At 42.3% G+C, this 25,683-nt stretch overlaps 1 protein-coding gene across 5 annotated transcripts in view; it reads right to left on the bottom strand.

Annotated features, from left to right (window-relative positions):
* VPS8 (VPS8 subunit of CORVET complex) overlaps positions 1–25,683 on the bottom strand; it is an 818,099-nt gene that overhangs the window by 713,876 nt on the left and 78,540 nt on the right. For 4 of the 5 annotated variants that reach the window (XM_029606199.1, XM_029606196.1, XM_029606195.1 and 1 more), the window contains exons 7-8: positions 15,246–15,300; positions 510–515 (exon numbers count right to left, since the gene is read on the bottom strand). In XM_029606199.1, coding sequence (XP_029462059.1) covers positions 510–515; positions 15,246–15,300 — 61 coding nt within the window. The remainder of the gene's footprint in view (positions 1–509; positions 516–15,245; positions 15,301–25,683) is intronic. The other variant, XM_029606197.1, reaches the window with a different exon arrangement.

Here is a 25,683-nt window from a genome sequence, read left to right as displayed (position 1 = left end):
CCTGACTATGGGGATGAGAAGCCCTGTGATAGTCTCTACAAGGTCTCTCTTGCAAAGATCTCTTCCTGCTAAAATAGCAGATGAATAAGGGACAGTGCATTTTCTTCTAAAATGTGAATACTACACAGGTCCCATGCAAAACTGAATGTCTCCTATGCAGAAGCATCTGCATTAGCCATGTTCTGCTGAGATCAGTGGATGGATTTTAAAGGAGTTAGGGGTCACTTCTAAGTGAGGATCTTCAAGGTTCAGGCTTCTAAACTTTACTGCATGGTTTTTACATACATAGCAAAAAAAAGACATGTTTCCATAGTAAACTAAGAAAACCAACATAGAAGTCATACAAAAGTGCATACATACAACCCACTAGGTCTCATTTTCACCAATAACTGATTACAATAGATGTGTCAGTTTTGTCCATACTGTAGATTCTCTTCTAAAACTATCAAACAGATAAAGTAACACTGGTAATAGCAAGTCAGGCACATGCAGAGTGAAAAATACTGTACCTTTTCCTTCATAATCCAAGTTGAAAGGGTAAAGAGACAAAAGAAAACAATGTATAAAAAGAGCATGAACAAAAAGAAAAACAGTGACAGCATTTCAAGATCAAAAGCCAGGAAAATCTGCAAAGAGAAAGGCAGATATACAGAGGGTAGAGAAAGATGTCCTGCTGCTATGAAATCAGTGATTATGCACAGTATTATGAAAAAAAAAGGAAAAAAACCAATAGGGAATTTTAAAAGATTATCCTACAACTTGGGACATGCAGAAGCAAGAGAAATTTACCCTCCACTTTGTCTAGCCCAAAACTAGGCCTCACTGACAAAAGGAAGCCAAATAGATCAGTCCCAAGAAAGGCCCATCATCTATGAAATGCTTTTTGTCATGTCGTTTGCTGTTTACTACTCATCTGTTAAAAAGCCATTTCAACTTGGCTGAGCAGACTTTGAAATGCCCCCACACGGATGTACAGCAATAAAACACAGCATTATACATCCTCCCAAGTGGAGAAAATAACTTTTCAACATAAAGCTATTTTCTCCATAATTTGAGGCTTTCTTCTAGTGTGCACAGCACCTGGTTGATCTCAGAAGGGCTTAGCAGGGGTTCCAGAGTGCCAGTGGAGAAGGAACTAGAGTTTTTGTTGATACATGCCAAGCCTGAATCACAGATCAACAACCTTCAGAATCCTATAGCTTGATCCTCACACAACCTTATGGAAGTATTTTGATTTAGATGACATGAGTCATGAGGTGAGAGGTATGTATAAAATGTCCTTGTTTCAGAGAACAGTATATTATTGTCTTACATACTGTTTGGATAAATTTAAAAATACAAAACAGATTAATATCTGATATTTGCACACACTCACATCATCTATTCATAAAAACATTTAATACAATGGTCAGTCTTTATGATCATTTCAGATCAGTTATGTGATTAGAGTCAACAGGTATCAAACTGATAACACCATGCCACAATTACTTTAAATGTGTGTATCCCATAAAAATAAAAATATCTATCGTTTGGAATTCAACTGCTTCTGATCTTTCCACAAAGCCAAACTCCTCTGCGTCTATGTTACAACCAGTTTCTATGATGTCACAGCCTGGCTGACCTGAAATGAATATAAACATCTGAAGCAAATGCTAAAATACAGAAGGTGGATATTGAAAGGGTTTGGTTTTTTTTTTTGCAGATAACCAAGTTATCCGACAAAACTTGATGTTCAAATATTTCCTCCCAACTGACCGCATAATTTTGTGAATATCCTGAAAACCTAGCCTCTTTGTGGCTCTCAAGGCCCAGAGTTGGCCACCCTTGCACTAGGATTGCCTTCAAGGAAAAAACAGCCTCAATGAATTTCTCATAATAGTTTCAAGCTGTGAATCTGATAAAGGCAATACAATAATCCAGAACCCAAGACAGGACGGGAATCCTTACCGAAAACCAATGAGCTTGACACCCATTAAAAATCACAGTCACAACTGGATGCGAGAACAAGGGAAAATGCAATCCATGCCCCCTGCAGCACACAAGAGCTGCCACCTGCAGCTCCAAGAAATAAAGCTTTTAGAAGGATCTTCCTGCAAAAATTTGAGCTATTGGCACCTTTGCCTTGCCAGGAGTTAACTGTCTACTGGTGCACCAATGTTTAAAATACTCTCCAAATTCTCACATACGGGAATGAAGATAATTACCTAGCCTTAAAAAAAAGAGAGCATTCACTACCCTCTGAAAATTTCTTCTCTTTTCTTTTTTTTTTTTTTTTTTTTAACTAGACGAGCCATCTCAAGAACCAGGCTGTAAGACAAAACAGAGCCGAATATTCGTACAGAACCAGGCCCTAAGAGATCAGCTCTCTTAGATGCGGAACTCAACAGGTTCCTGTAATCTGACCGCACGAGATTCACATACCAAGAATGCTTTGGGCCAGTCAAACCACTAGATTCACCAGGCCTGGATGCTTCAAAATCCTCTGACTCATTCTCCCTAAGAAATGCCACGGAGGAAACATGTTTAACTCAGAGTCAGAGCATCAAATACAGTATAAACATTTTCCTCTGTTGTGGCCAAAACACTCTCACAGCTTCGCATTCCTTATGGGCACCATCAGACTCATAAGCACTATCAGACTCATTATTTGATCGACCACTACCTGCAACAGGAAGCATTCCCTAGGGTTGACAACATTGTAACTAAGAAATCCATTTGAACATTTTCTATACCCAACAGATGTGAGGCCACAGTTACCTTCAGATTCTTTCCTGCCCACAGGAGCAGCAAATCCAGTTCTTGTGACAACAGAGGACTTTGGGTGCAACCTTGACAGTTCACAAATGTCCCCCCTCTGAGGCGTTGTCAGCCATTATTCTATTTGAAACCTTAGCAGATATTCATCTGTCGAACAGCCAATGAATGAGGAACCACCTTGCCTCCTCCTGTGGCTACTGACCACGAGCCACCTGTCCCAGACAATTTGCTCTCCAGCCCACCAGGCTGGCATCTGCCGCCATCACTCAAACCCAGAGAATACAGATCCATTCCTATAACAACTTCTGGAATTTAACCATCAATGTAAATTTAATATGACTATCTTTGGCATCAGCAGTCATGAAGAAATGTGTTACTGTGGAATCCATCCAGACAGTAAAACTCTCTGAAGAGATTCATGTGCACTCTCCACCAAGGTACCAGCACCAATGCCGCTGCCATGGAACCAATAAATTGCAGATAACTTGACACAGTCATTTTCCTGACTGACAGCAACAAAGGATCTGCAGATGTAGTCTTGAATCCCTTGTTCCATCATACAGGTGGCCAATCTGTGCAATGAACAGGAGTCCAGCTTCACCAGGATCTGAGAAGATTGTAAACTGCTCTCAGAAAACTTGACTATCCAACTCAATTCCTGCAACAACTGAGCCACCCACTGGGTGGCCCCTATACTTTCCTATACTGAATTCATCCTTAACAACCAATGCCCAATTAAGGATGCACAAAAACCTTTCTTTATAGAGTGCTGCTGCCACAACCACCAATACCTTCAAAAAAGGTTCTTGGAGTAGTGGCTAACCTAAAGGGCAGGGCTGAAACGAAGTATGTCCCTAGCACCACAAAATAAAAAATGGGGTGATAATACCTCATTATTAGGTTGAGAGGCTAAGCCCTTGTAAGGTCTAAGAAGGATCAAGACTCTCCCTTCCTTACTGTCAAAATGAATGCCCTCAAGCTTTCATGCTGAAATGAGATACTAATATGAGCTTGTTGACATGCTTCAAATCCGGAATGGGGCAGAAGGATCCCTCGTACTTGGGAACCACAAAGGAAAAATGAATACTGACCTAGCTTCCTCTGGGCTTCTTGAACTGGCACCTCTGCTTTCAAATAGAGAAGCCACCCAAGAGTCACTGACAATTTCTCACTTCTTGGTAGAGCAACAAGGGGAAACCATAAAGGTATCTGGAACTTGACAGGAGAATCCCAGGAAGTGAGTGTCTCACATGATGTCTAAGGCCAACAGATCTGAAACAATTTGGACTTCATTCTGATAAATCTGTGATAAACATTGCCTATCTCAGGGACATGAGATCAGATCCCTAAAGAGATACCTAACCATGAATATCCCTCCTTACGGCCTTGCTATGTAGAAACCCTGCTCAGCTGAGGAAGTGAGAACAGGTCTTTCATCTCAGAAGCTGTCTCTTTCTTCTTTTCATTAGGTGGAAGTCCTATCTTAACTTCCCCAATATTCCATGCACAGAGGAATAAGAAATTAAGGTTGTGAACTCTTCCTTATGGAAAAAATTTACTATAGCCATACCTGCCTCCCCTTCAGAGGAAACATTAGGTGCTAGAGCCAGGCTCTAGTAAAGAAACCGCTTCCAAAACTGAATTATTAGCTTGCATAAAATAATCTTGCAAGCGGCATGAAAGAAAAAAATTTTTTTCTACAAAACTGCTGAAAGCCTCCATCTTACGTGCCATACCAGCAACAAGCAAAGCCTGTTTTAAGACTGAATCAATCTATCTGCCCTGCTTTTCTTTACATGCTGTGCCCTCTCCACAGGAATCGCAGCCCACTCAGTCAGTAATCCTAATAGATCCCCCCTTAGGAAATTCCCAGCTTTATTTTCAGATAACAGCAAGGGAATACGTTAGCCAAGATATAGGATCCTACAACTACCCTCCTGGGAACACCCATTCAAGGACAATCAGAATCTTAAAGCTTTATGCAGAGGAAAAATGATCCAAAAGGACTGCTTAAGACCTCAGATGCTCTGCAGCACTAGGATCCGTAATGACTTGGAAACTCAGATGATGAAATAACGATCATGAGAGGAGGTACCATGGAAATCTATTATCCCCTTCCAAAGACTAGTTTTCTTCTGCCAAAAACTCACCTGAACAGCACTTTCTCCTAGAGAGTTAAAACCCAGAGGGCACTTTTTAGAAAAATATTAACATTCCACTCTTCAGTCTCTCTCCTGAACTTTTAGAGCTCCAAAAGAGAATCCCAGAACTGGAGCCAACCCCTTCATATCCTCTCCTGTTCTGGGCCCTTTTCTGGCACTAATGAACTTCCCACAGAAGAATAAAACCCAGAGCAGATCTTGGGATCAAACTCCAGCCTTAAAGGAGTCGGTTTTGTGAATGCCACCTGATAACCTCTTTAGACACTGAAGCCCATAACAAACAAGGAACAGATCTAGAATTCCAAAGACTTGCCACAAAGCTTACATGCTAGTAAGCTTCTCCGTGGGGCTAAACAGAGGACGCTCTGGCTCCCTATTAGTCCTCCATGCTCAAAAATGGGTGCTACTTCCACAACAGGGATCTTTCTCAGCAGGAGCCAACTGTCTGAATGGCCCGCCGATACGGACTCCCCCCAAGAACTCTGAATTCACTGCTCCATAGCAGGTCTCTCTCTCCCCCGAAGCTCGGCAGAGGTTAAATGCACCTCCCCACTGCTGCCTCTGAGCACATAACTACAGAGTTGAGAACTTCTTCCCACATGCTGCACAGGTGGCCCTGATTCTGCTGTCATGCTAAAAGGCACACTACTGTGGCCAGGACTTAAGAAAAGCTTAGAATCACCTAGCTATTCCTGTGTCCCTGACAGTCCAACCCTGCCAGCAGCTCACTCTGATCTACTGTGCTCCGTCCCCTCTTCTTGCCATCTTTTTTTTTCAACTTTAAAGAAGACAGCAACAAAAAACTAAAAAGGGAACTGCCCTTTTTTTTTTTTTTGTTAACTAAAGAGGATGAAAGCTAGAGGGAGAGGGAAGGGTAGATTCAGCACTAATCTCTCGGTAGTCTCCTTGGCCCAGGTTCTGCTCAACTGAGGACGAGAACCTAGTTTTACCTCAGAAGCTGCCTACAAATAATTAATCTTATCCAGGGCTCTGCTCCACTGATGGAGGGAGAACAAGTCTTTCACCTCAGGAGCTGTCCAGGAGCGTAACCAGGCCATATAAAACAGCACAGGATGCTGGCCTACCATTTGCTGGAGACAGAAAATTCTGGTAGGCTGAGATCTGTACAGATGCATATAAAGATTGACGTCAGCGAACTGGTTATGCTCTGCTAGTCGGTGAGCATAACCCATTTGGCATAGGAACTCCAGCTTCCGCCTGTAGACTAACATTAGCCTTGGAACCCTACTCACATCGGTCTTGGGTATTAAGTTTCCATTGCTAAGAAAACACCAGGTAAACCAATGCACCTTTCTACATAAGGTCATAACAATCGTACTCTCTCCTATGAAAAAAGTTCTTAAGAACTAACTACTTGTTCAGAAAGTTTTTAAAAACATGAAAATAGTTGGAGAAAAAGAGGTAAGTGTCATATTCAGGGTGCTCACCTCCGCGGCGTAGCGACCTTCTTGTGGTCTAATCATAACTTGCCTCTTCCTCCTTTATGTGTTTTTTTAATGATTCAAAAAACATTTTTTAAATATTTTTCAATATATTAATTTTTCTAAAAATCAAATATTATCTCCACCTTACATATTAGGATCATTAAATTTTTGTACGTGTCCAAAAATTTTTTGAATACTTCTGTTTAATGTCCCGTTTCTTTGTCCCTATGTTCGGGGGGAATTATTTGAATTAATTTTAATAATGTAAACTTCTTCTCGTAGTGAATCTTCTGTATATAGTAACGCCAAACTCTCACACTTTAAATTCGTGGACGCTCGACTCTTGCTCTTTAAATTACCACTACCAACAATGAAACAAAATTATAACTTATCTCCCATTCAGCAAATCGTGGCTTTCCCGTTCAATTTTTAAAGCGCTGCATGGCTCTCTACGTCCTCCCTCTCGGGCTGACAAGCTCCGAGTCAACAGCGTTGACTCGGAGCTTGTCAGCTCTCTACGTCCTCCCTCTCGGGCTGACAAGCTCCGAGTCAACGCTGTTGACTCGGAGCTTGTCCCTATGTTCGGGGGGAATTATTGGTTAAGATGACAAGCTGCTTGTCAGCCCGAGAGGGAGGACATAGAGAGCCATGCAGCGCTTTAAAAATTGAACGGGAAAGCCACGATTTGCTGAATGGGAGGTAAGTTATAATTTTGTTTCATTGTTGGTAGTGGTAATTTAAAGAGCAAGAGTCGAGCGTCGACGAATTTAAAGTGTGAGAGTTTGGCATTACTATATACAGAAGATTCACTACGAGAAGAAGTTTACATTATTAAAATTAATTCAAATAATTCCCCCCGAACATAGGGACAAAGAAACGGGACATTAAACAGAAGTATTCAAAAAATTTTTGGACACGTACAAAAATTTAATGATCCTAATATGTAAGGTGGAGATAATATTTGATTTTTAGAAAAATTAATATATTGAAAAATATTTAAAAAAATTGTTTTTGAATCATTAAAAAAACACATAAAGGAGGAAGGAGGCAAGTTAATGATTAGACCACAAGAAGGTCGCTACGCCGCGGAGGTGAGCACCCTGAATATGAAACTTACCTCTTTTTCTCCAACTATTTTTCATGTTTAAAAACTTTCTGAACAAGTAGTTAGTTCTTAAGAACTTTTTTCATAGGAGAGAGTACGATTGTTGTGAGATATATTTATAATTCTCATCCTAAGCGGAGAACAAAATAGGTGATTATAGCCTTTCTACATAAGAACATAAGAGTTGCCATACTGGATCAGACCAAAGGTCCTTCAAGCCCAGCATTCTGTTTCCATCAGGATGTCACAAATACCTGGCAAGATCCCAAAAGGTTGATAGATCCCATCCTGCTTATCCCAGGCATAAGCAGTGGATTTCCCCAAGTCCACCTTAATAATGGTTTATGGAATTTTCTTTCAGGAACTTGTCTAAACCTTTTTTAAACCCAGCTACATTGGAGGAGGTAATAGCTAATGCTACCATTGGCATGGAATTTCCATGCAAGGGTGCTAACTTAAATGCACATTATTGTGCACAGTAACATTTGCAAACAAAAATTGTCCACACAACTGAGGGTTAAACTATGTGCTGTGATAAGGCGCGGCTTATTACATCGGTCTCATAGTTGGTTAAGATGACAGAACACCAAGGGGTCCTTTGTGTATGACCTTCTTCTGATTGCCTATCAGCTCTTGCCTCTCGGTAATTGAGGTGTAAAATGAAAAAACACTGTGCATCTGTAGTTGATTTTTCAACCATGAAAAAAGTCCTTCCTAACCCCAATTAAAAATGATCAGTTCAGACATGCTTGGTTAGCAATTCTTCCTTGCATGTAACTATACTATCATATCCACCAATATATTTTCCGCTTAAAAAAATAAAAAAAATCCAATTTACTTTTTAATTTACTGTTGTGGCTATAACTGCTTCTACTGGCAAAATGTTCCATCATTTGGCACTCCAAGCAAAAATTTCCTTCCTCTTAAGGTGGAGAAATCTATTATCCCCTAATCTTACAGAGTGTCCCCTTATTTTATTTGATAGCTGCTTTGGTAAAAACATTGCCTGCAGGATCCCTGTAGGGTCTTTTGGCACATATTTGGTTCTCCTCTTAAATGCTTTTCTTCTAGTACAAGTAAAAGCATGCTTGCTTACCATAAATAATGTTCTCTGTAGACAGCAGGATGAATTAGCTATGACATGTGAGTGACATCATCTGATGGCGCTGAACAGACTCTTCATGAGTACTGCCTTATGAGCCTCCTCAGTTTGTTGGGACTTTATCTTTGGCTGGTTCACTCTCCAAGGAATCAGTTGCATACTAAGCATAGATGATTCATCTTGCTGACTAGGAAGAACACAGTTTACATTAAGAAACCATGCTTTTCTCTGTCGACAAACAGGACTTAATTAGCTATGACACATGGAGAATCGCAAGCTGAGAGTTGCATTGCGGAGTACTTACTCAAACAAGCAACCCAACTTTCCGTGGAGAGGACTACTCATAAAAGAGGTTATGGAAAACTGCTTGTTCAAAATTACTGTCAACTCTGGAGAGATTGTCCAGATAATAATGGGATGTGAAGATATGAACAGATGACCAGGTTAACTCTTTGCAGATGTCGCCAATGGAGACAGCTCTCAAATGAGTGTCTGAAGTTGCCATGGCTCTGACCTGATGAGCTTTGATGGAGTCAGTAATCTGAACTCAGCTAGCACATAGCAGTTTGTGATACATACTGCCAGCCAATTGGAAATGGTTTGTTTAGTAACAGCCACACCCATTCTTATTAGGATCAGAAGACAGAAACAGCTGAGAACCTAAATGGTGAAGCTATTATCCTCGTTAGGTAGTAGGCCAAGGCCATTTTGCAGTCCAGTGTGTGAAGGGCCTTTTCTTCCTTAAGCACATGAGGCCTCGGAAAGAATGTAGGCAAGACAATCAATTGGTTGATACAAAGTAGAAACTTTAGGCAGAAACATAGGATGAGTGTAGCACACCATTCTGTTGTGGAAAAACTGAAGATATGGAGACAGACACTAAAGCCTGAAATTCACTGACATGTCTAACTGAAGTAATGGCTACCAGGAAATCTACCTTCTACATAAGGAATTTCTAAGACAGTGACTCCCATGGCTCAAATGGAGGCTTCATGGGTTGGGTCAGGACCACATTGTGATCCCATGGAATGACAGGTTGTGAAACCAGCAGTTTGGTATGTAATAAGCCTCTCACAAATTTGGAAACCAATGAATGAATGGAGATAGGTTGGTTTTCTACTTGCATGTGGTATGCTGCGATAGCACAGAGATGGACTTCTATTGATGATATACTGAGACCTGAAGTCGATAAGTTCATCAAGTATTTGAGAAAATCCTTGGGCTTGTAAGTGAATGGATCCAGGGAACTCGTTTTGCACCACAAGGAGAAACGTTTCCACTTGAAACTATACATTCTTCTGGTAGATGGCTTTCTATCCAGACAAGCACATCATCTCCATCTCTCTCTCTCTCTGGAAAGGGCCAGCAAGGATATTATTGAGCACTCAACATCCATGCTGTCAGGTTGAGATCTAGGTAAATTTGGATGGAACAAGTATGCATCTTCCTGTGTCAACAAGTCTGTTCCCAGGTGAATCGGCAGTTGAATTGATAACTTGATGGAATAAGATAAATATGGATTGTCTGGGCCAGGCTGACGTGAAGAGGATGAAGCAGGCTATGAATTCAAGCACCTTCTGTATGGATCTTGCCACTAAGAGAAAAGTTGGAACACAAATAGGAGCTTTGTGTCTCAGAGAATCAGGAAGGCATCCAGAGCAAGTTGAAGGCTGCTTGGTCAGCTAGAAAAGAACTAACTTTTCTGTTTCTCTTCATGGAAAATAGGTGAACCGCAGGACTACCCCAGAGGGTGGAAAGGTCAATTGTTACTGAATAGCTCAGCGATCATTCATGAGGGAGGAAGACCCAACAGAAGTAATCCTCTAACATACTGGTGCTCCCCAGGAAGTAAGCTACTTGTAATGAGGCTCCATGTTTGATCACTCATTGCCAAACTGATCTCTCTGGATCAGAACTCTCATTCCATGAAGGCATCTGGAAAGCATTCTGTATGGTTCTCAACTTCAAAAAGTTGATATGAAGCGGATGCTCAACCCTGGTTCCTTGAGTGCATATCGTCCCAGGGGATGCGTAAGTGCTTACTATCACCAGATACGGCAAGGGCTTTAGTGGGGATCCCATCTCCAGAACATCTGGGTTCATCTACCACCAAAGGATGATCTCATCTTCTGGGTTATGCAGACCAGACTTGAGATGGGCTGAGTCAATTGATTGCAGACGGAGGCCCTATTGTAGGCACCTCATGTTCAGACACATGAAAAGGCCACATATACTGCTGTGGCCATGTGCCCAGACGGACCATGGCTTGCAAGTGGAGTGACAAGTTGGAGGCTAAGGATCTTAGTCTGAGAGCCCTGTCGACCAGTAGGAATGCTGTCTCCTCCAAATAATCTATCCATGCTCCAATAAATTTGATTCATTGGGGTGAAACAGGATTGGATTTAGGGTAGATGATGAAAAATCCCAATGACTGGAGGAGGTTAATGGTTCTGCCTCGGATATCGAAAACACTCTCTTCAGGCAAGCCCATTACAAGTCAGGTGTCCAGGTACAGAAAGATGCAAATCCCTTGGTGAGGGAGAAAAACAGCCACCATTAAACACTTCATGAAGTCCCTCAGAACCACTGAAAGGCCAAATGAGATGCCTTTGTACTGATCATGGGACACGTCCACCACAATAAAAAGGCAACTTCCAGTGGGTTTGATGGACCGGGATGTAGCCAAAATTGTTCAGGTACAGTGTGTGCACATCTAATCCCCCCCTGCTGAATGAAGGGGAAGAGAGTGTGGAGTGCGTTCATCTTGAACTTCTCCCGTTTAATGTTTTTGTTCACTTTCTATAAATCCAAGATAGATCTCAAGTCTCCTGACTTCTTGAGAATAAGGAAATATCAGGTGTAGAATCCCTGGCCATGGTCCTGAGGATGGACTGGCTCTATTGCCCATTAACAAAGTAGTGATTTCACCTCCAAGTGTAGCTGAGCTGCAAGAGATGGATCTGGATTTAAGACCTGACTTGAGAGAAGCACTGGATGTGGAAGAAACACAAACAGTAACAACACTCCACAAATCTGGGGACAGGAACTGCAGGATCCTACCTCCGACTTAGGGATCTAGGACTGTGACTGCAGGATTGTCAAAAATTAGGGCCCAGCTTTGGTTAGGCTTGTGGTTGTTGTTTCAGCTGTCGATGTTCCCTTTGGCATGCCCAACCTGGAACCTGTTGTGGAGGCAGAGTTAGCATGGCCCTGTATCTCTGAAAGAGCATCACTGATAGAAGGGCTTGATGTTGACAGCTGTTCTGTTGCCCCTGACAGAGACTAAATTGATGCATGTTCCTTAATTTGAGCAACCACATCTCTAACTTTGTCCCCAAAGAGGTTATTGCCAGCACATGGAACATCGGCAAGTTTCTTGTGGACATCCTCCCCGAATCTGCTAGCCCAAAGCCAAGCCAATCGATAGGCTGCAATGCAAGCGGATGACGAACAAGCTGTAGTGTCGAAGGATTCATGCACAGAATGAATGAGATGGCATGGACATTCCTCTGTATCCAGAAGAAGCTAATAGTAAGACTCATGTTCCCCTTCCAGAAAGAAGATCAGAAGCTTTAGTTTCTCCACCCAGTCATGCAAGTATTGCACCATGTACAACTGGTGCACCACAATTCAAGCACTGAGCTGTGAAATACCTTCTTTCCATAGTTGTCCAACAATCTCAGGTTCTTACCCAGAGGGGTGTTGGAAAAGACAGGTATTCTTAGCTCATTTTAAAGCCAATTCGATCATCACTCATTGATGGGGGAAGTTGTACCACCCTAACCTCGGGAACTGTTGAACTCTGTTTTTGAGGTCAAGTTTGAGGGTGGCCAGAAGGCATGATAAAGGATTTTCCTTCATCTTAAGTTGAAAGTCCTGCAGGATCTTATGAATAGAAACTGCCACTGGTTCTGCTTAAGGTCTTCAGGATCTTCAAGATATCCTGGAGAACTACATCTCCTAAATCATCTGGGTCACCCTCCAAGATGGGCCTGGCTTCTTTGCCAATGGGAAATCCAGAGGCAGGTCCCACCTGAAGGGCTTCTGTGGAAGGGACTCCCTTAGATTGTAACTCTGATGGCTGGGCTATGATCTGCTGTAAAAGGTCTTCTCTGAAACTATCCATCAGAGAGGTAAAAAAAACAAACCTCTTAGCTAACTTAGAAATTTGGTCCATGGGCTGTTGTGTTTTCTAGGCTGGTGTTGGGGAAGAACATATTCTACAAAGACCAGGATCATTTGTCTTCCCTGTTATACCCCCAGGGGGCTCCAGGAAGGATGATCCACAACTGCCTTCGTAGATAAGAGGGCAGGATAGTTCATACCTGATCTGGGGTATTGAGTATGGCATCAAGAGGTCAGATGAGGTCCTCTGGAGGCCTGATGGGCATGGGTATTGGATAGAAAAATGAGAAAGCAACACTGGGATCTTCCTAACCAGAAAGGAGGAAGGGACTTGAATAGAACTTCCCTGCACTGTCCCTGGATTACCAGCACCTTCTGGGGAATGAAAAAGTGAAGCCGCAGGTGTGGACAGCTTGAGATGTGTTGATAGCATCGATCCCAGATGTTTTAGATGGAAACTTCGATGGTGCAGTCTGCCCAGGTGCTGCTGAGCACTTTGATGAAGTTGACTGCATCATTCACGCCAAATGTGTTCACTATGCTGGGTGTGTCCATGGTACTGGATTCTTGTCACCAATGCATACACTAATGGCACAGAGTGCATTGACTGCATCAAATGCTCCCTGTGGTCCACTCATTTGGAAGTAGATTTCTTTAAAGTTAATCAGTAGTTTTTGCAAGAGACCTCAGACACCGCCATGGAGGATGAAGCCCAGGAATGCGGCATGGAGCCAGGGTAGTATGGCGCCCCATGCTTCTTTGCTCTGCTTGACCTCAACACCCCAGAAAATCCCAAAGTGCTCAAGGGAAGGGAAGATTGAAGAGATGATTGCGTACTGAAATCCAAGGAGTGGAAGGAAGAGCAATGCCTGTGTTTAAGGGTCTGGCAGAGCTTGGCCATTTTGTAAGCTCAAGTCTTTTGTGCCCTCGGAAACATTAGGCTACAATGGTAGCAAATGGCAGAGTCATGGTCAGGGTGAGGCAGCAGTAGCAAACCTCATGCCCATCAGAAAAGGACATGACCAGACTGCAATCGTAGGCCTGGAAGCCACCTAGAGCAAAGCTCTTCCACGGAATCATTAATCTTCTAACCTTTTTTTTCTTCTTTTTTTGGTAGCATTGAAAAATACTGTTGGGGAGCTGTTGAGTCAGCAAGGCATTGAAAGATGGTTAGAAAAACTGTAAATTGCACACAATTTTGAAGAGAGGGAAGATAACCATCCATGCAGCTGTATGGTCAAAAAGAGACTGATGAGCATCATGAGGCAGTACTCACATGGGAACTCCCATGTATGCTCAGTAGAGGTTAAAACTCTACTAAGCTAGAGAGAAAGGTTCATTTGGCACCACTGAATGACATCACCTAGTGTCATGATTAATTCAGCCCTGCTTATCGATTAAGAATCACAGTTTGGACATACTTTTAACATATATAACACAGTAATTTAGTAGATGGCAGAAAAAGACCACCTGTCCCATCCAGTCTGCCTCATTATTCCTGTCCAACTGCAAGGATACATCCTAATTGCCAGCTGTAGAGCATACCACTTGTAAGATCTCTCTACTTATCCAGGACAGTTTTGTCAACCCTTTTTATTTGTACCTGTAGCACAGCTGAGTAAATTTAGGTTGGAGACAAAGCACACTGACTCCAATCTTCTTTCTTTAAGAATCCAGCTTTATTTATAACAGAAAACAGCTTTAACAAAATGAGGACTGCTTACCTCCAGCAGCATAATTCACACAGCATTCACTTCAGAACAGAGAATACATCAGGAGCTGCCTTCTCCTGGAGACCCAGGCCTCCCTTCCTTCCCTAGGGCTGTCCTCTTAAGCCTGCTCTCAGAGCCCCACCTTTAAAGTTAACTAAGCATACAAGATCCCCCACTTAGTTCCCACCTAGCACCTCTCTTTTCCCATGTCTAACCAAAACATTTTGTAATAATTGAAATATCTACTAATACTAAAGTTGCTATTGGCCAAGCATCCAGTCTCCTAGGTACCCTGCCAGACAGACTCAGTTACGTAGGTACCTGCAGTTCCACTAGAATTTATAGTTATAACTGTATTTGCAGCCTATCAGACAGACCCAGCTGCTAGTTTGCTTACGTTATCTAAGTTCATGTCCATTTTATTAGTTTTCTAAAACTGAGTTTAAATATTCCAGATGTGATCAGGCAAACCCCTGGCACAGTGGTAGAAGGATATCCTCATGCCTTCTTTCTATGCACCGTTTAATCAATATCAACATATGTCCAGGTGTGGCTACTACTGAGCTTTCCAAACTCATTCCTGGTTTGTCAACTAATATACCCAAGGTCTTTTTTCCTGGTTAGCTTTAGCAAGTGTTTCCCCATTCAAAGTATATTGTAGCTGCCAATTATTGTGCCCCAAATGCATTACCCTACACATATTCATTTTAAATCTCCTCTGCAAGCTGTTTGCCTAAAGTATCTAAGTCCTTCTGTAAAATCAGTGAGTCCAGCCAGCAGCAGTCGAGCAGCTACAAAAGCTTCCTTGCTGGGAAAAAAATGCATATATTAACTTACCAAAGATTAAGGCCAGTCCATGTGAAGTTCCCACTGCTATCAGATTTGATACAGCCTGAAAAGGGCAAGGAGAAAGGTTTGCATTTAGAAATGTTAGAGAGATTAATAAACCAGAATAATTCAAGCACAGTTTAAAAAGATTACATTTGTGGTATCCCTGCCGTTTCTGGCCATTTTCCACACAAAACTAAAGTCTATTTGCCCTTATATTGTTATGAAGCTCCATTTCATACTGCAGGCAGCCTCCTACAGGCAGGCAGAAATAGAAATTAGCTACTGGAACACCAGTTCTCCAAAGGAGTTCTCTCAGGGATAGTGTCTCCAAATGGGTTTGTTCTGAACACACTATAACAGGAATGAACCTCACTCGTAAGACAGGTATGATCGCAATCTCTCACATTTACTGCCATGGCTTTTCTTAATATTTGCATTGTAACAAACGGAGCTTCCTTCTGGAGTTCATAGGGAGTAATTTGTACAGGCAACTTTTTTAATTAGGTTGTACAGCCCAATACAAATGGAACCATTTCTGAACAAATCTGCCACATGCCACATGTATGCCAATGACAGAAGACAGAAGTTTAAGAAGCCTTTTCGCCTCTCCTCCGTCCTGCGCTCCACCCTCGGCTCGGGTCGGCCCTCCCCGCGCGGTCGGCTTCGGCCCATCGGGGTCAGGGAAGGTGGACCCGGGAAAATCCTCCCGTGAGGCTGCTGAGGCAGCCCCTACTGAAAGAAAAAGGCGCCACTTATAAAAATCACCTGGACGGAAAGAAATCAACTAAATAAGAATCAGGAAAAGAAAAGAAAAAAAAAAAAGGAACCAGTAAGCCCGCCCTCGGAAGCCCTGACATCACTCTAGGCGCCCTTGTCCCCCTTTAAAGGGCTGGGAAGGAACCTGGCGTCACGCGCCTAAGGAGCGCGACAAAGGGGCCAGCCCCTTTGTGCGCCCCTTCGTGCACACCTGAACGCAGAACTATAAGCCACCCTTTCCACTAGCTACCAGAATTCCACCCACACCTAACCCAAGCTCTCCTTCAAACGGACGCACACCCTACTTCTCATCCTGCCAAAATCACTAAACCCCTAAACTAACGGACATTCACTACACTCCCTCAAGCAGATGTACTTCCAACTCCCAATCATCACTATGAACTGCTCTCTGACAATCCAACGCATCTCTTTTCCATATCCATCCCCTGGCTCTCCTACACACAGATCCCTCTAAGGTACCTTGAGCCCAGAACCCCAGCATTCTTCTCCTTCAACCACTTCCAGGGCTCTCCCAGTCTCTTCCAGCATTCGTACAGCTGCCTACAGCACTCATCAAACCTCGCCAGCATCCATCCTGCTTTATTCAGCAATTCTCCAGTATCCATCCAGCCTCTTCCAGCCTCTACCAGCACTCATCCAACCTGCTTTATTCAGCAATCCTCCAATATCCATCCAGCCTCTTCCAGCATTCACCCAGCCTCTTCCAGCATTCTTCCAGCAGTCACACAGCCTCTTCCAGCAGTCATACACCCTTCCTTACAACTATTGACTCTAACCACTCCAAAAGACGCTCTCCAGATGGCGACGTATGACCAGAGCTATATTTAAACAACAGAACGCCACTCAGACTCAAAAATCATGATACAAACGTTTCCCATCCCCATTATCACTCACCCCTACTTCAATAGGGGTAAACTTCCAACTCCTACTTATAAGCGCCCTAAGAGATCACTTATCCCTATCATGACTTCCCCGCTCACTCAGTTCCTGGGTCTTTCTCTAATCTCTCTCATGCTTCTCAACGCACAATCCCTCACTAAAAAAACCCACATTCTCAACGACTACCTATTGGATTCCCAACCCGATATATGTACCATCACAGAAACATGGTTGAAACATACAGATATAGCTCTAACAAACCAACTGCCGCTACAACTATATGATATCTTCTCATTACCTAGGCTAAAAAAACAGGGGGGGGGCGCGGATTATTGTTAGCAGCAAAGAAAGAACTTAGATTATCCCCTCAAACCCTGAGAATTCGGCTACTAAGCTAGAAATTGGACTCTTCAAATCTAACCAATTACAAGTCTACCTAATCTATGCCCCCCCAGGTCTTTTAGAATCTGATCCTTCTCCTCTCATTGAAATCATAGCCAAACATATTAATACTGATTCCCCTGCTATTATATTAGGAGATTTCAACATCCATGTTGATTCTTCCACTCCAACAACTAACTGCGAAGCCCTCCTATCTTCCTTCACAGCCATGGGCTTCAAGCAAATTATAAATAAACCTACTCACAAAGCAGGCCACACACTGGACCTCATTTTCACAAATGAATCCATCTTGCCTACGTCCCCCCCCCCCCCCCCCCTCCTGTACCCCAGTCCCTTGGTCGGAGCATTCGTTGATCGCTACCGAATTATCTATAAAAAAAAAAATGGACTCCCCACATCTCCAAAACAACAATCCATTTCAGAAAACCATGCTCCAGAGACAACCTCGACTCCCGCCTCTCCACGGATCTACCTAACTTGAATATCTCCGATGCTGACTCTGCTATGACCTCATGGCTCAACATCACAAACTCCATAGCAAATAAAATATGTCCCATGACATCTAAGGAAATCAACCCGGCCTGACTCAACAAAAAACCTTGGTTCTCAGCAGAACTCAAGAAGCTCAAACAAGATCCTACGAACACAAGGAACTACATTGGCGCAAGGATCCCACACCCACCTCGCAGGCCTCCTACAAAACCTCATGAACCTACTATAGGACCACTATTTTACGCACCAAGAAAGACTTCTTCACCAAAAAAATCCATAGCTTTCTCTATGACCCTAAGGCTCTATTTTCTTATGTCTCAGTACTCACTAAACCGGTCCCACCAACCATCCCAGAAGAAGAAGCCCAAAATAAATCCACGGAATTGGCCATATTCTTCGAGAAAAAAATCAACACCTTACTAGCACCACTGATCACGTCAGCCAACCAACCTCCTCCTGTATACAATCCCACCCCTATCTACCCAAAAACCTTCACTTCGAATCATTCGAACTCACATCTTCCCTGGAAATCGAATCCATACTCAAGAACATCAAGCCTTCTTCCCATCCTTCGGACCACATTCCCACTAAACTCTTACTTACCATCCCCAACACCATAGCCAAGCCTCTAGCAGAGATTATAAACTGTTCCCTTTCCCAAGGATCTGTCCCTGACTCCTTGAAACTTGCATCACTCAAACCTCTACTCAAGAAACCCAACCTGGATCCAAATAACTCCGCTAACTTCCGGCCCATCGCCAATCTAGCATTATCACCAAACTAATGGAAAAAGTAGTCAACAATCAACTCTCCGATTACCTCGATGTCCACAACATTCTCTACCCTTCCAGTTCGGATTCCAGGAAACGCCTAAACACGGAATCCCTTCTAATCTCGCTTACAGACAACATCCTAATGGGCCTAGATAAAGGCCAATCCTATCTATTGGCTCTACTCGACATCTCAGCAGCATTCGACACCTGTGAACCACTCAATTCTCATCAACCGACTTTCGGATATCGGCATCTCTGGCACCGCCCTCAGCTGGTTTAAATCTTTCCTCAATAACAGGATCTACAAGGTCAGATAAACAATAAAGAATCCACTCCCTGTTTCTGCCACTCACGGAGTACCTCAAGGCTCAGTCTCTTTCCCCTACACTGTTTAACATTTATCTGCTTCCCCTTTACCAGCTTCTATCAACTCTTAAACTGACCCACTTCATCTACGCTGACGACGTGCAGATCTTGATCCCCATCTCAGATCCCATTGCTGAAACCCTAAATTTCTGGAACAGCTGTCTTCACTCCATCAACTGTCTCCTCTCCAGCCTCAACCTTGTCCTCAACACTTCCAAAACTGAGCTCCTTTTCATCTCTCCCAATGACTGCAACCCCCTCGTCAGCAACCCCACCATCCCATCAGTGAACCAAGTGAGAGACCTAGGAGCTATTGTAGACACCCGAATGAATTTCAAAAAATTTATAAACACCACCACAAAAGAATGCTTCTATAAGCTACATGTGCTAAAACAGCTCAGACCCCTCTTATACCATCATGATTACCGCTCAGTCCTCCAGGCCATACTGTTTTCAAAAATTGACTACTGTAATTCTCTACTCCTCGGCCTTCCTGCCTCCACAACTAAACCATTACAGATGATGCAGAACGCCGCAGCTCGGATCTTAACCAATTCGTAGCGAAGAGACCATATCACCCCTATTCTCAAAAACTTAAACTGGCTTCCCATCAATTATAGAATGCTGTTTTAGACCATGACCATTATCCACAAAACCAGCTACCTTCAATCTACACTCCAACTTAATATTCCGCTCAACCTTCACTCCTCTGCAAAACCGATCAGAGCGGCATATAAAGGATCTCTACAAGAACCCCCCACGAAATCCTCACTTCACCCCTCCATTAGGAAACGTGCACTGTCTACTGCCAGACCCACCCAATGGAACTCATTACCACCAGAGCTTCGACAAGAACAATGCCCTTACATCTTCAGAAAGAAACTGAAAACATGGCTTTTCAAACTAGCCTTCCCCTAATCAATTCATAACCCCCTGTCAGTTCTACTCTGTTCCATTATAACTTCAGTAACTCTGGCTGCCCTCTGGCTCCAACCTATTATTAGGCAAGCCACCCCGATAGAGTCGCAACCCCTCCCCTTCACACAATACCTTGTCTTTCTCCCTCCACCCCCCCCCCCGACCTCGACATTTCCCTCCCAACCCTTTACACCACTTGCGTCAATCCCGTATAGATTTACGTACCACTGAAGAACTGACTGTTGTTTGATCTCCTACTTGGTTACTCGTCAAGTTAAGTTTATAAACTACTTATTGTTTTCACTATATTAACACTATGTTTACCCAATTCTTCCTTGCTCTCTTGTCCCGAATTGCAACACCCTGTTTTTTGTAACTTCCTCCTATTCGCTTGGATACCCCCTGTTATGCTGTAAACTGGTACGATAAGATATTTATCTTGCGCATCGGTATATTACAAGATTCTAAATAAATAAATAAATAAGTAAGATGGGAGAGTTAGAGTGTATAGTAGCAAATGATGAGATTGACATAATTGGCATCACAGAGATTTGGTGGAAGGAGGATAACCAATGGGACAATGCTATATCAAGGTACAAATTATATCACAATGATAGGGAGGATCAACTTGGTGGGGATGTGGCACTATGTCCAGGAAGGTATAGAATCCAACAGGATAAAGATCATACAAGAGACTAAATGCTCAGTAGAATCTATATCTGTAGAAATCCCATGTATATTGGGTAAGAGCACAGTGATAGGAGTATACTACCGTCCACCTGGACAAAATGGTCAGACAGATGATGAAATGCTCAGAGAAATCAGGAAAGCAAACCAATTTGGCAGTGCAATAATAATGGGAGATTTCAATTACCAAACAAACAGCAAGTGCAGAGTAACTTGTTGGATCCAAAAATTTATTTAGTTTACAACAATTCAAATGGCAACTCCACTGTCAAGTTTTATCGTATAGTTCCAATCACAGGTAGGGGTCCCCCGACACGGACCCCGTGTTTCGCCCGCTTGCTGCGTCGGGAGGGACACCACCATATAATCACAAGATCTGAAAATTAAAATTCCAACATTTAACATGGATCCCAATACACTGAGGGTACAAACCGACATAAACTTCAATAGAATTAAACATAGAACATACCTTAAAGAATTTCAGCAACACCTTAAAGAATTTCAGCAACAGCAATATCACTGGGCCGGCATTTTAAATGCCGAGCCACATTTTGGCGAGAGTGTTATCAGCCAATCAAAATCCAAGAATGGAAAGCCAATCAGATCACGGCAGGTAAGTTAAAGACTGTTAGGTAAAGAAACTCCACTCTAAATCACTATTAAGGCCACCAGGGGTCATTGTGTCAAGAAGATAAATCCATTTTTGTTCCCTTTGAATTAACAATTCAGAGTAATTGCCGCCCCGCGGCGGGGGACGGACCACATCCAGGTTTTAGTGACTTTAGTTATTATTTCACTTTATTTGAATATTCCTCAGGAAGAGGCGTCTAAATGTGATTCGACGGACATCTGTGTTCTACTAAAGAGGAATATATGCTTCAAGCTAAGCAGATGCTGACACGGTTCACTCTGCGGGGGTACCCATATAGAATTTTGAAACGTGCGTACAAATGTGCTCTTTACGTTAATAGAGATTTTTTATTTTTACCGAGAAATCCATCTGATGAGGATTCTATAAACTGCATTTTGCCATTTTCAGTACAGAGTAAGATTATTTCAAATCTCATACGGAAGCATTGGTCAGCATTATCGTTGGATCGTTTTTTTCATTCTACCCTCCGGTTTACATATCGAAGGGGAAAAATTTTAAAAGACATCTTGATCCATACAGTATCGAGCCCTGTAACTATCTCTGATATAAGTGGCCACAAGCCATGTGGCCACTGCACTGTATTGTTCTTTGACAACGATCATGTTTGAATTTACCCATCCTGGCACCTCTAGAATTTTTACACTTCGAGGTCCGTCTGATTGTACTACTACCGGGTTTGTGTATGTGATTTACTGCCCGTGCAATAAACTATATGTGGGTAAAACGAAACGGATGGTAAAGACTCGCATAATAGAACATAGATCGAACATCAAAAATCAAAGGGAAAATGAGCCATTGGTCGAACATTGGATACAACAGCAACATCAAATAACAGATTTGAAATTCTTTGTATTGGATGTGGTCCGTCCCCCGCCGCGGGGCGGCAATTACTCTGAATTGTTAATTCAAAGGGAACAAAAATGAATTTATCTTCTTGACACAGTGACCCCTGGTGGCCTTAATAGTGAATTAGAGTGGAGTTTCTTTACCTAACAGTCTTTAACTTACCTGCCGTGATCTGATTTGGCTTTCCATTCTTGGATTTTGATTGGCTGATAACACTCACGCCAAAATGTGGCTCGGCGTTTAAAATGTCGGCCCAGTAATATTGCATTTGCACTCCCTGTTAACCTGTTGCTGAAATTCTTTAAGGTATGTTCTATGTTTAATTCTATTGAGGTTTATGTCAGTTTGTACCCTCAGTGTATTGGGATCCATGTTAAATGTTGGAATTTTAATTTTCAGATCTTGTGATTATATGGTGTTGTCCCTCCCGACGCAGCCAGTGGGCGAAACACGGGGTCCGTGTCGGGGGACCCCTACCTGTGATTGGAACTATACGATAAAACTTGACAGTGGAGTTGCCATTTGAATTGTTGTAAACTAAATACATTTTTGGATCCAACAAGTGACTCTGCACTTGCTGTTTGTTTGGGATTTCTGATTGAAAGTGCAGTTCCAGCCCGAGTGGTGTTTAGATTTCAATTACCCCAATACTGACTGGGTAAATGTAACATCAGGACTTGCTAGAGACAAAGTTCCTGGATGTAATAAATGATTGCTTCATGGAGCAATTGGTTCAGGAACCAACAAGAGAGGGAGCTATTTTAGATTTAATTCTTAGCGGAACACAGGATTTGGTAAGAGAGGTAACAGTGGTGGGGCCACTTGGCAACATGATCAAATTTAAACTAATAACTGGAAGGGGGACAATAAGTAAATCTGCAGCTCTAACACTAAACTTTCAAAAGGGAAACTTTGATAAAATGAGGAAAATAGTTAGAAACAAACTGAAAGGTGCAGCTGCAAAGGTTAAAAGTGTTCAACAGGCTTGGACATTGTTTAAAAATACAATCCTAGAGACGCAGTCTATATGTATTCCACACATTAAGAAAGGTGGAAAGAAGGTTAAAAGGTGGGAATGGTTAAAAGGTGAGGGGAAAGAGGCTATTTTAGCCAAAAAACATCCTTCAAAAATTGGAAGAAGGATCCATCTGAAGAAAATAGGATAAAACATAAGCATTGTCAAGCTAAATGTAAAACATTGATAAGTCAGGCGAAGAGAGAATTTGAAATGAAGTTGGCCATAGAGGCAGAAACTCATAAAAACTTTTTAAAATATATCCAAAGCAAGAAACCTTTGAGGGAGTCGGTTGGACCATTAGATGACCAAGGGGTTAAAGGGGCTCTTAGGGAAGATAAGGCCATTGCAGAAAGACTAAATGAATTCTTTGCTTCCGTGTTTACTAATGAGGATGTTGGGGAGATACCAGTTCCAGAGATGGTTTTCAGGGGTGATGAGTCAGACGAACTGAACTAAATCACTGTGAACCTGGAAGATATAGTAGGGCAGATTGACAAACTAAAGAGTAGCAAATCATCTGGAGCAGATGCTATGCATCCTAGGTTACTGAAGGAACTCAAAAATGAAATTTCTGATCTATTAGTTAAAATTTGTAACCTATCATTAAAATCATCCATTGTACCTGAAGACTGGAGGTGGCCAATGTAACCCCAATATTTAAAAAAGGCTCCAGGGGTGATCCGGGTAACTATAGACCAGTGAGCCTGACCTCAGTGCCGGGAAAAATAGTGGAAACTATCCTCAAGATCAAAATCGTAGAGCATATAGAAAAACATGATTTAATGGAACACAGTCAACATGGATTTACCCAAGGGAAGTCTTGCCTCACCTTTTCCACATAAACATGTGGATAAAGGTGAACAGGTAGATTTAGTGTATTTGGATTTTCAGAAGGCATTTGACAAAGTCCCTCATGAGAGGCTTCTACGAAAACTAGAAAGTTATGGGATAGGAGGCGATGTCTTTTCGTGGATTACAAATTGGTTAGAAGACAGGAAACAGAGTAGGATTAAATGGCCAATTTTCTCAGTGGAAAAGGGTAAACAGTGGAGTGCCTCAGGGATCTGTACTTGGACCGGTGCTTTTCAATATATATATATAAATGATCTGGAAAGGAATACGATGAGTGAAGTTATCAGAGTAGTTAACCCACAAGCGGATTGTGATACATTACAGGAGGAGCTTGCAAGACTGGAAGACTGGGCATCCAAATGGCAGATGAAATTTAATGTGGACAAGTGCAAGGGAAAAATAACCCATGCTATAGTTACACGATGTTAGGTTCCATATTAGGAGCTACCACCCACTAAAAAGATCTAGGCATCATAGTGGATAATACTTTAAAATCATTGGTTCAGTTTGCTGCAGCAGTCAAAAAAGCAAACAGAATGTTAGGAATTATCAGGAAGGGAATGGTTAATAAAACGGAAAATGTCATAATGCCTCTATACGCTCCATGGTTAGACCGCACCTTTAATACTGTGTACAATTCTAGTCACCGCATCTCAAAAAAGATATAGTTGCAATGGAGAAGGTACAGAGAAGGACAACCAAAATGATAAAGGGGATGGAACAGCTCCCCTATGAGGAAAGGCTGAAGAGGTTAGGGATGTTCAGCTTAGAGAAGGGACGGCTGAGGGGGGATATGATAGAGGTCTTTAAGATCATGAGAGGTCTTGAACGAGTAGATGTGAATCGGTTATTTACACTTTCGAATAATAGAAGGACTAGGGGGCATTCCATGAAGTTAGCAAGTAGCACATTTAAGACTAATTGGAGAAAATTCTTTTTCTCTCAACGCACAAAAAAGCTCTGGAATTTGTTGCCAGAGGATGTGGTTAGTGCAGTTAGTGTAGCTGGTTCAAAAAAGGTTTGGATAAGTTCTTGGAGGAGAAGTCCATTACCTGTTATTAATCAAGTTTACTTAAGGAATAGCCACTGCTATCAATTGCATCAGTAGCGTGGGATCTTCTTAGTGTTTGGGTAATTGCCAGGTTCTTGTGGCCTGGTTTGGCCTCTGTTGGAAACAGGATGCTGAGCTTGATGGACCTTGGTCTGACCCAGCATGGCAATTTCTTATGTTCTTATAATCTTGAAATTGTTAAATGGTCAACATTTCCCTGAGTCTCAGCCAGAGACCTCTTGTAGTTCTTTTAAAGAAATCATAGGCCTCACAGTGACCTTTCGCAGCATTTTCCTTAAACTCAGGGCTGCAGACTTTAGAGGAACAGCCCAATTGCAACAGTGACTTGGTGGTGCCAAACTGTTTCCACTTTACAATCATGGAACAGACAGTGTCCCAAAGGACATTCAAAATTAATTGAAATGTTCTTATAGTCTTTCCCCAATCTGTAACTTTGAATAACATTATCTCGGAGTTCTGTTAGCTGCTCCTTGGTTCAGCATATTTTAACTTTGTATCAAATTCACTTCATACAACAGAAACAGCTTGATTCTTATCCAGTAGTTTTTGAATCAGTTCAACTAATTGGAAACAGATGGGCTGTAACATTATTTATTTATTTATTTAACATTTTTATATACCACAATTCATGTAGCAGAGTTACATATCATTTCGGTTTACATTATAACAGGCATGTAAGAATGCAATTACATTAAAACAGGGGAGTGAAC

Source organism: Rhinatrema bivittatum, chromosome 6 (genome assembly GCF_901001135.1).
Source record: "Rhinatrema bivittatum chromosome 6, aRhiBiv1.1, whole genome shotgun sequence".
Classification (NCBI taxonomy): domain Eukaryota; kingdom Metazoa; phylum Chordata; class Amphibia; order Gymnophiona; family Rhinatrematidae; genus Rhinatrema; species Rhinatrema bivittatum.
This window is presented reverse-complemented; position numbering and strand designations above follow the sequence as displayed.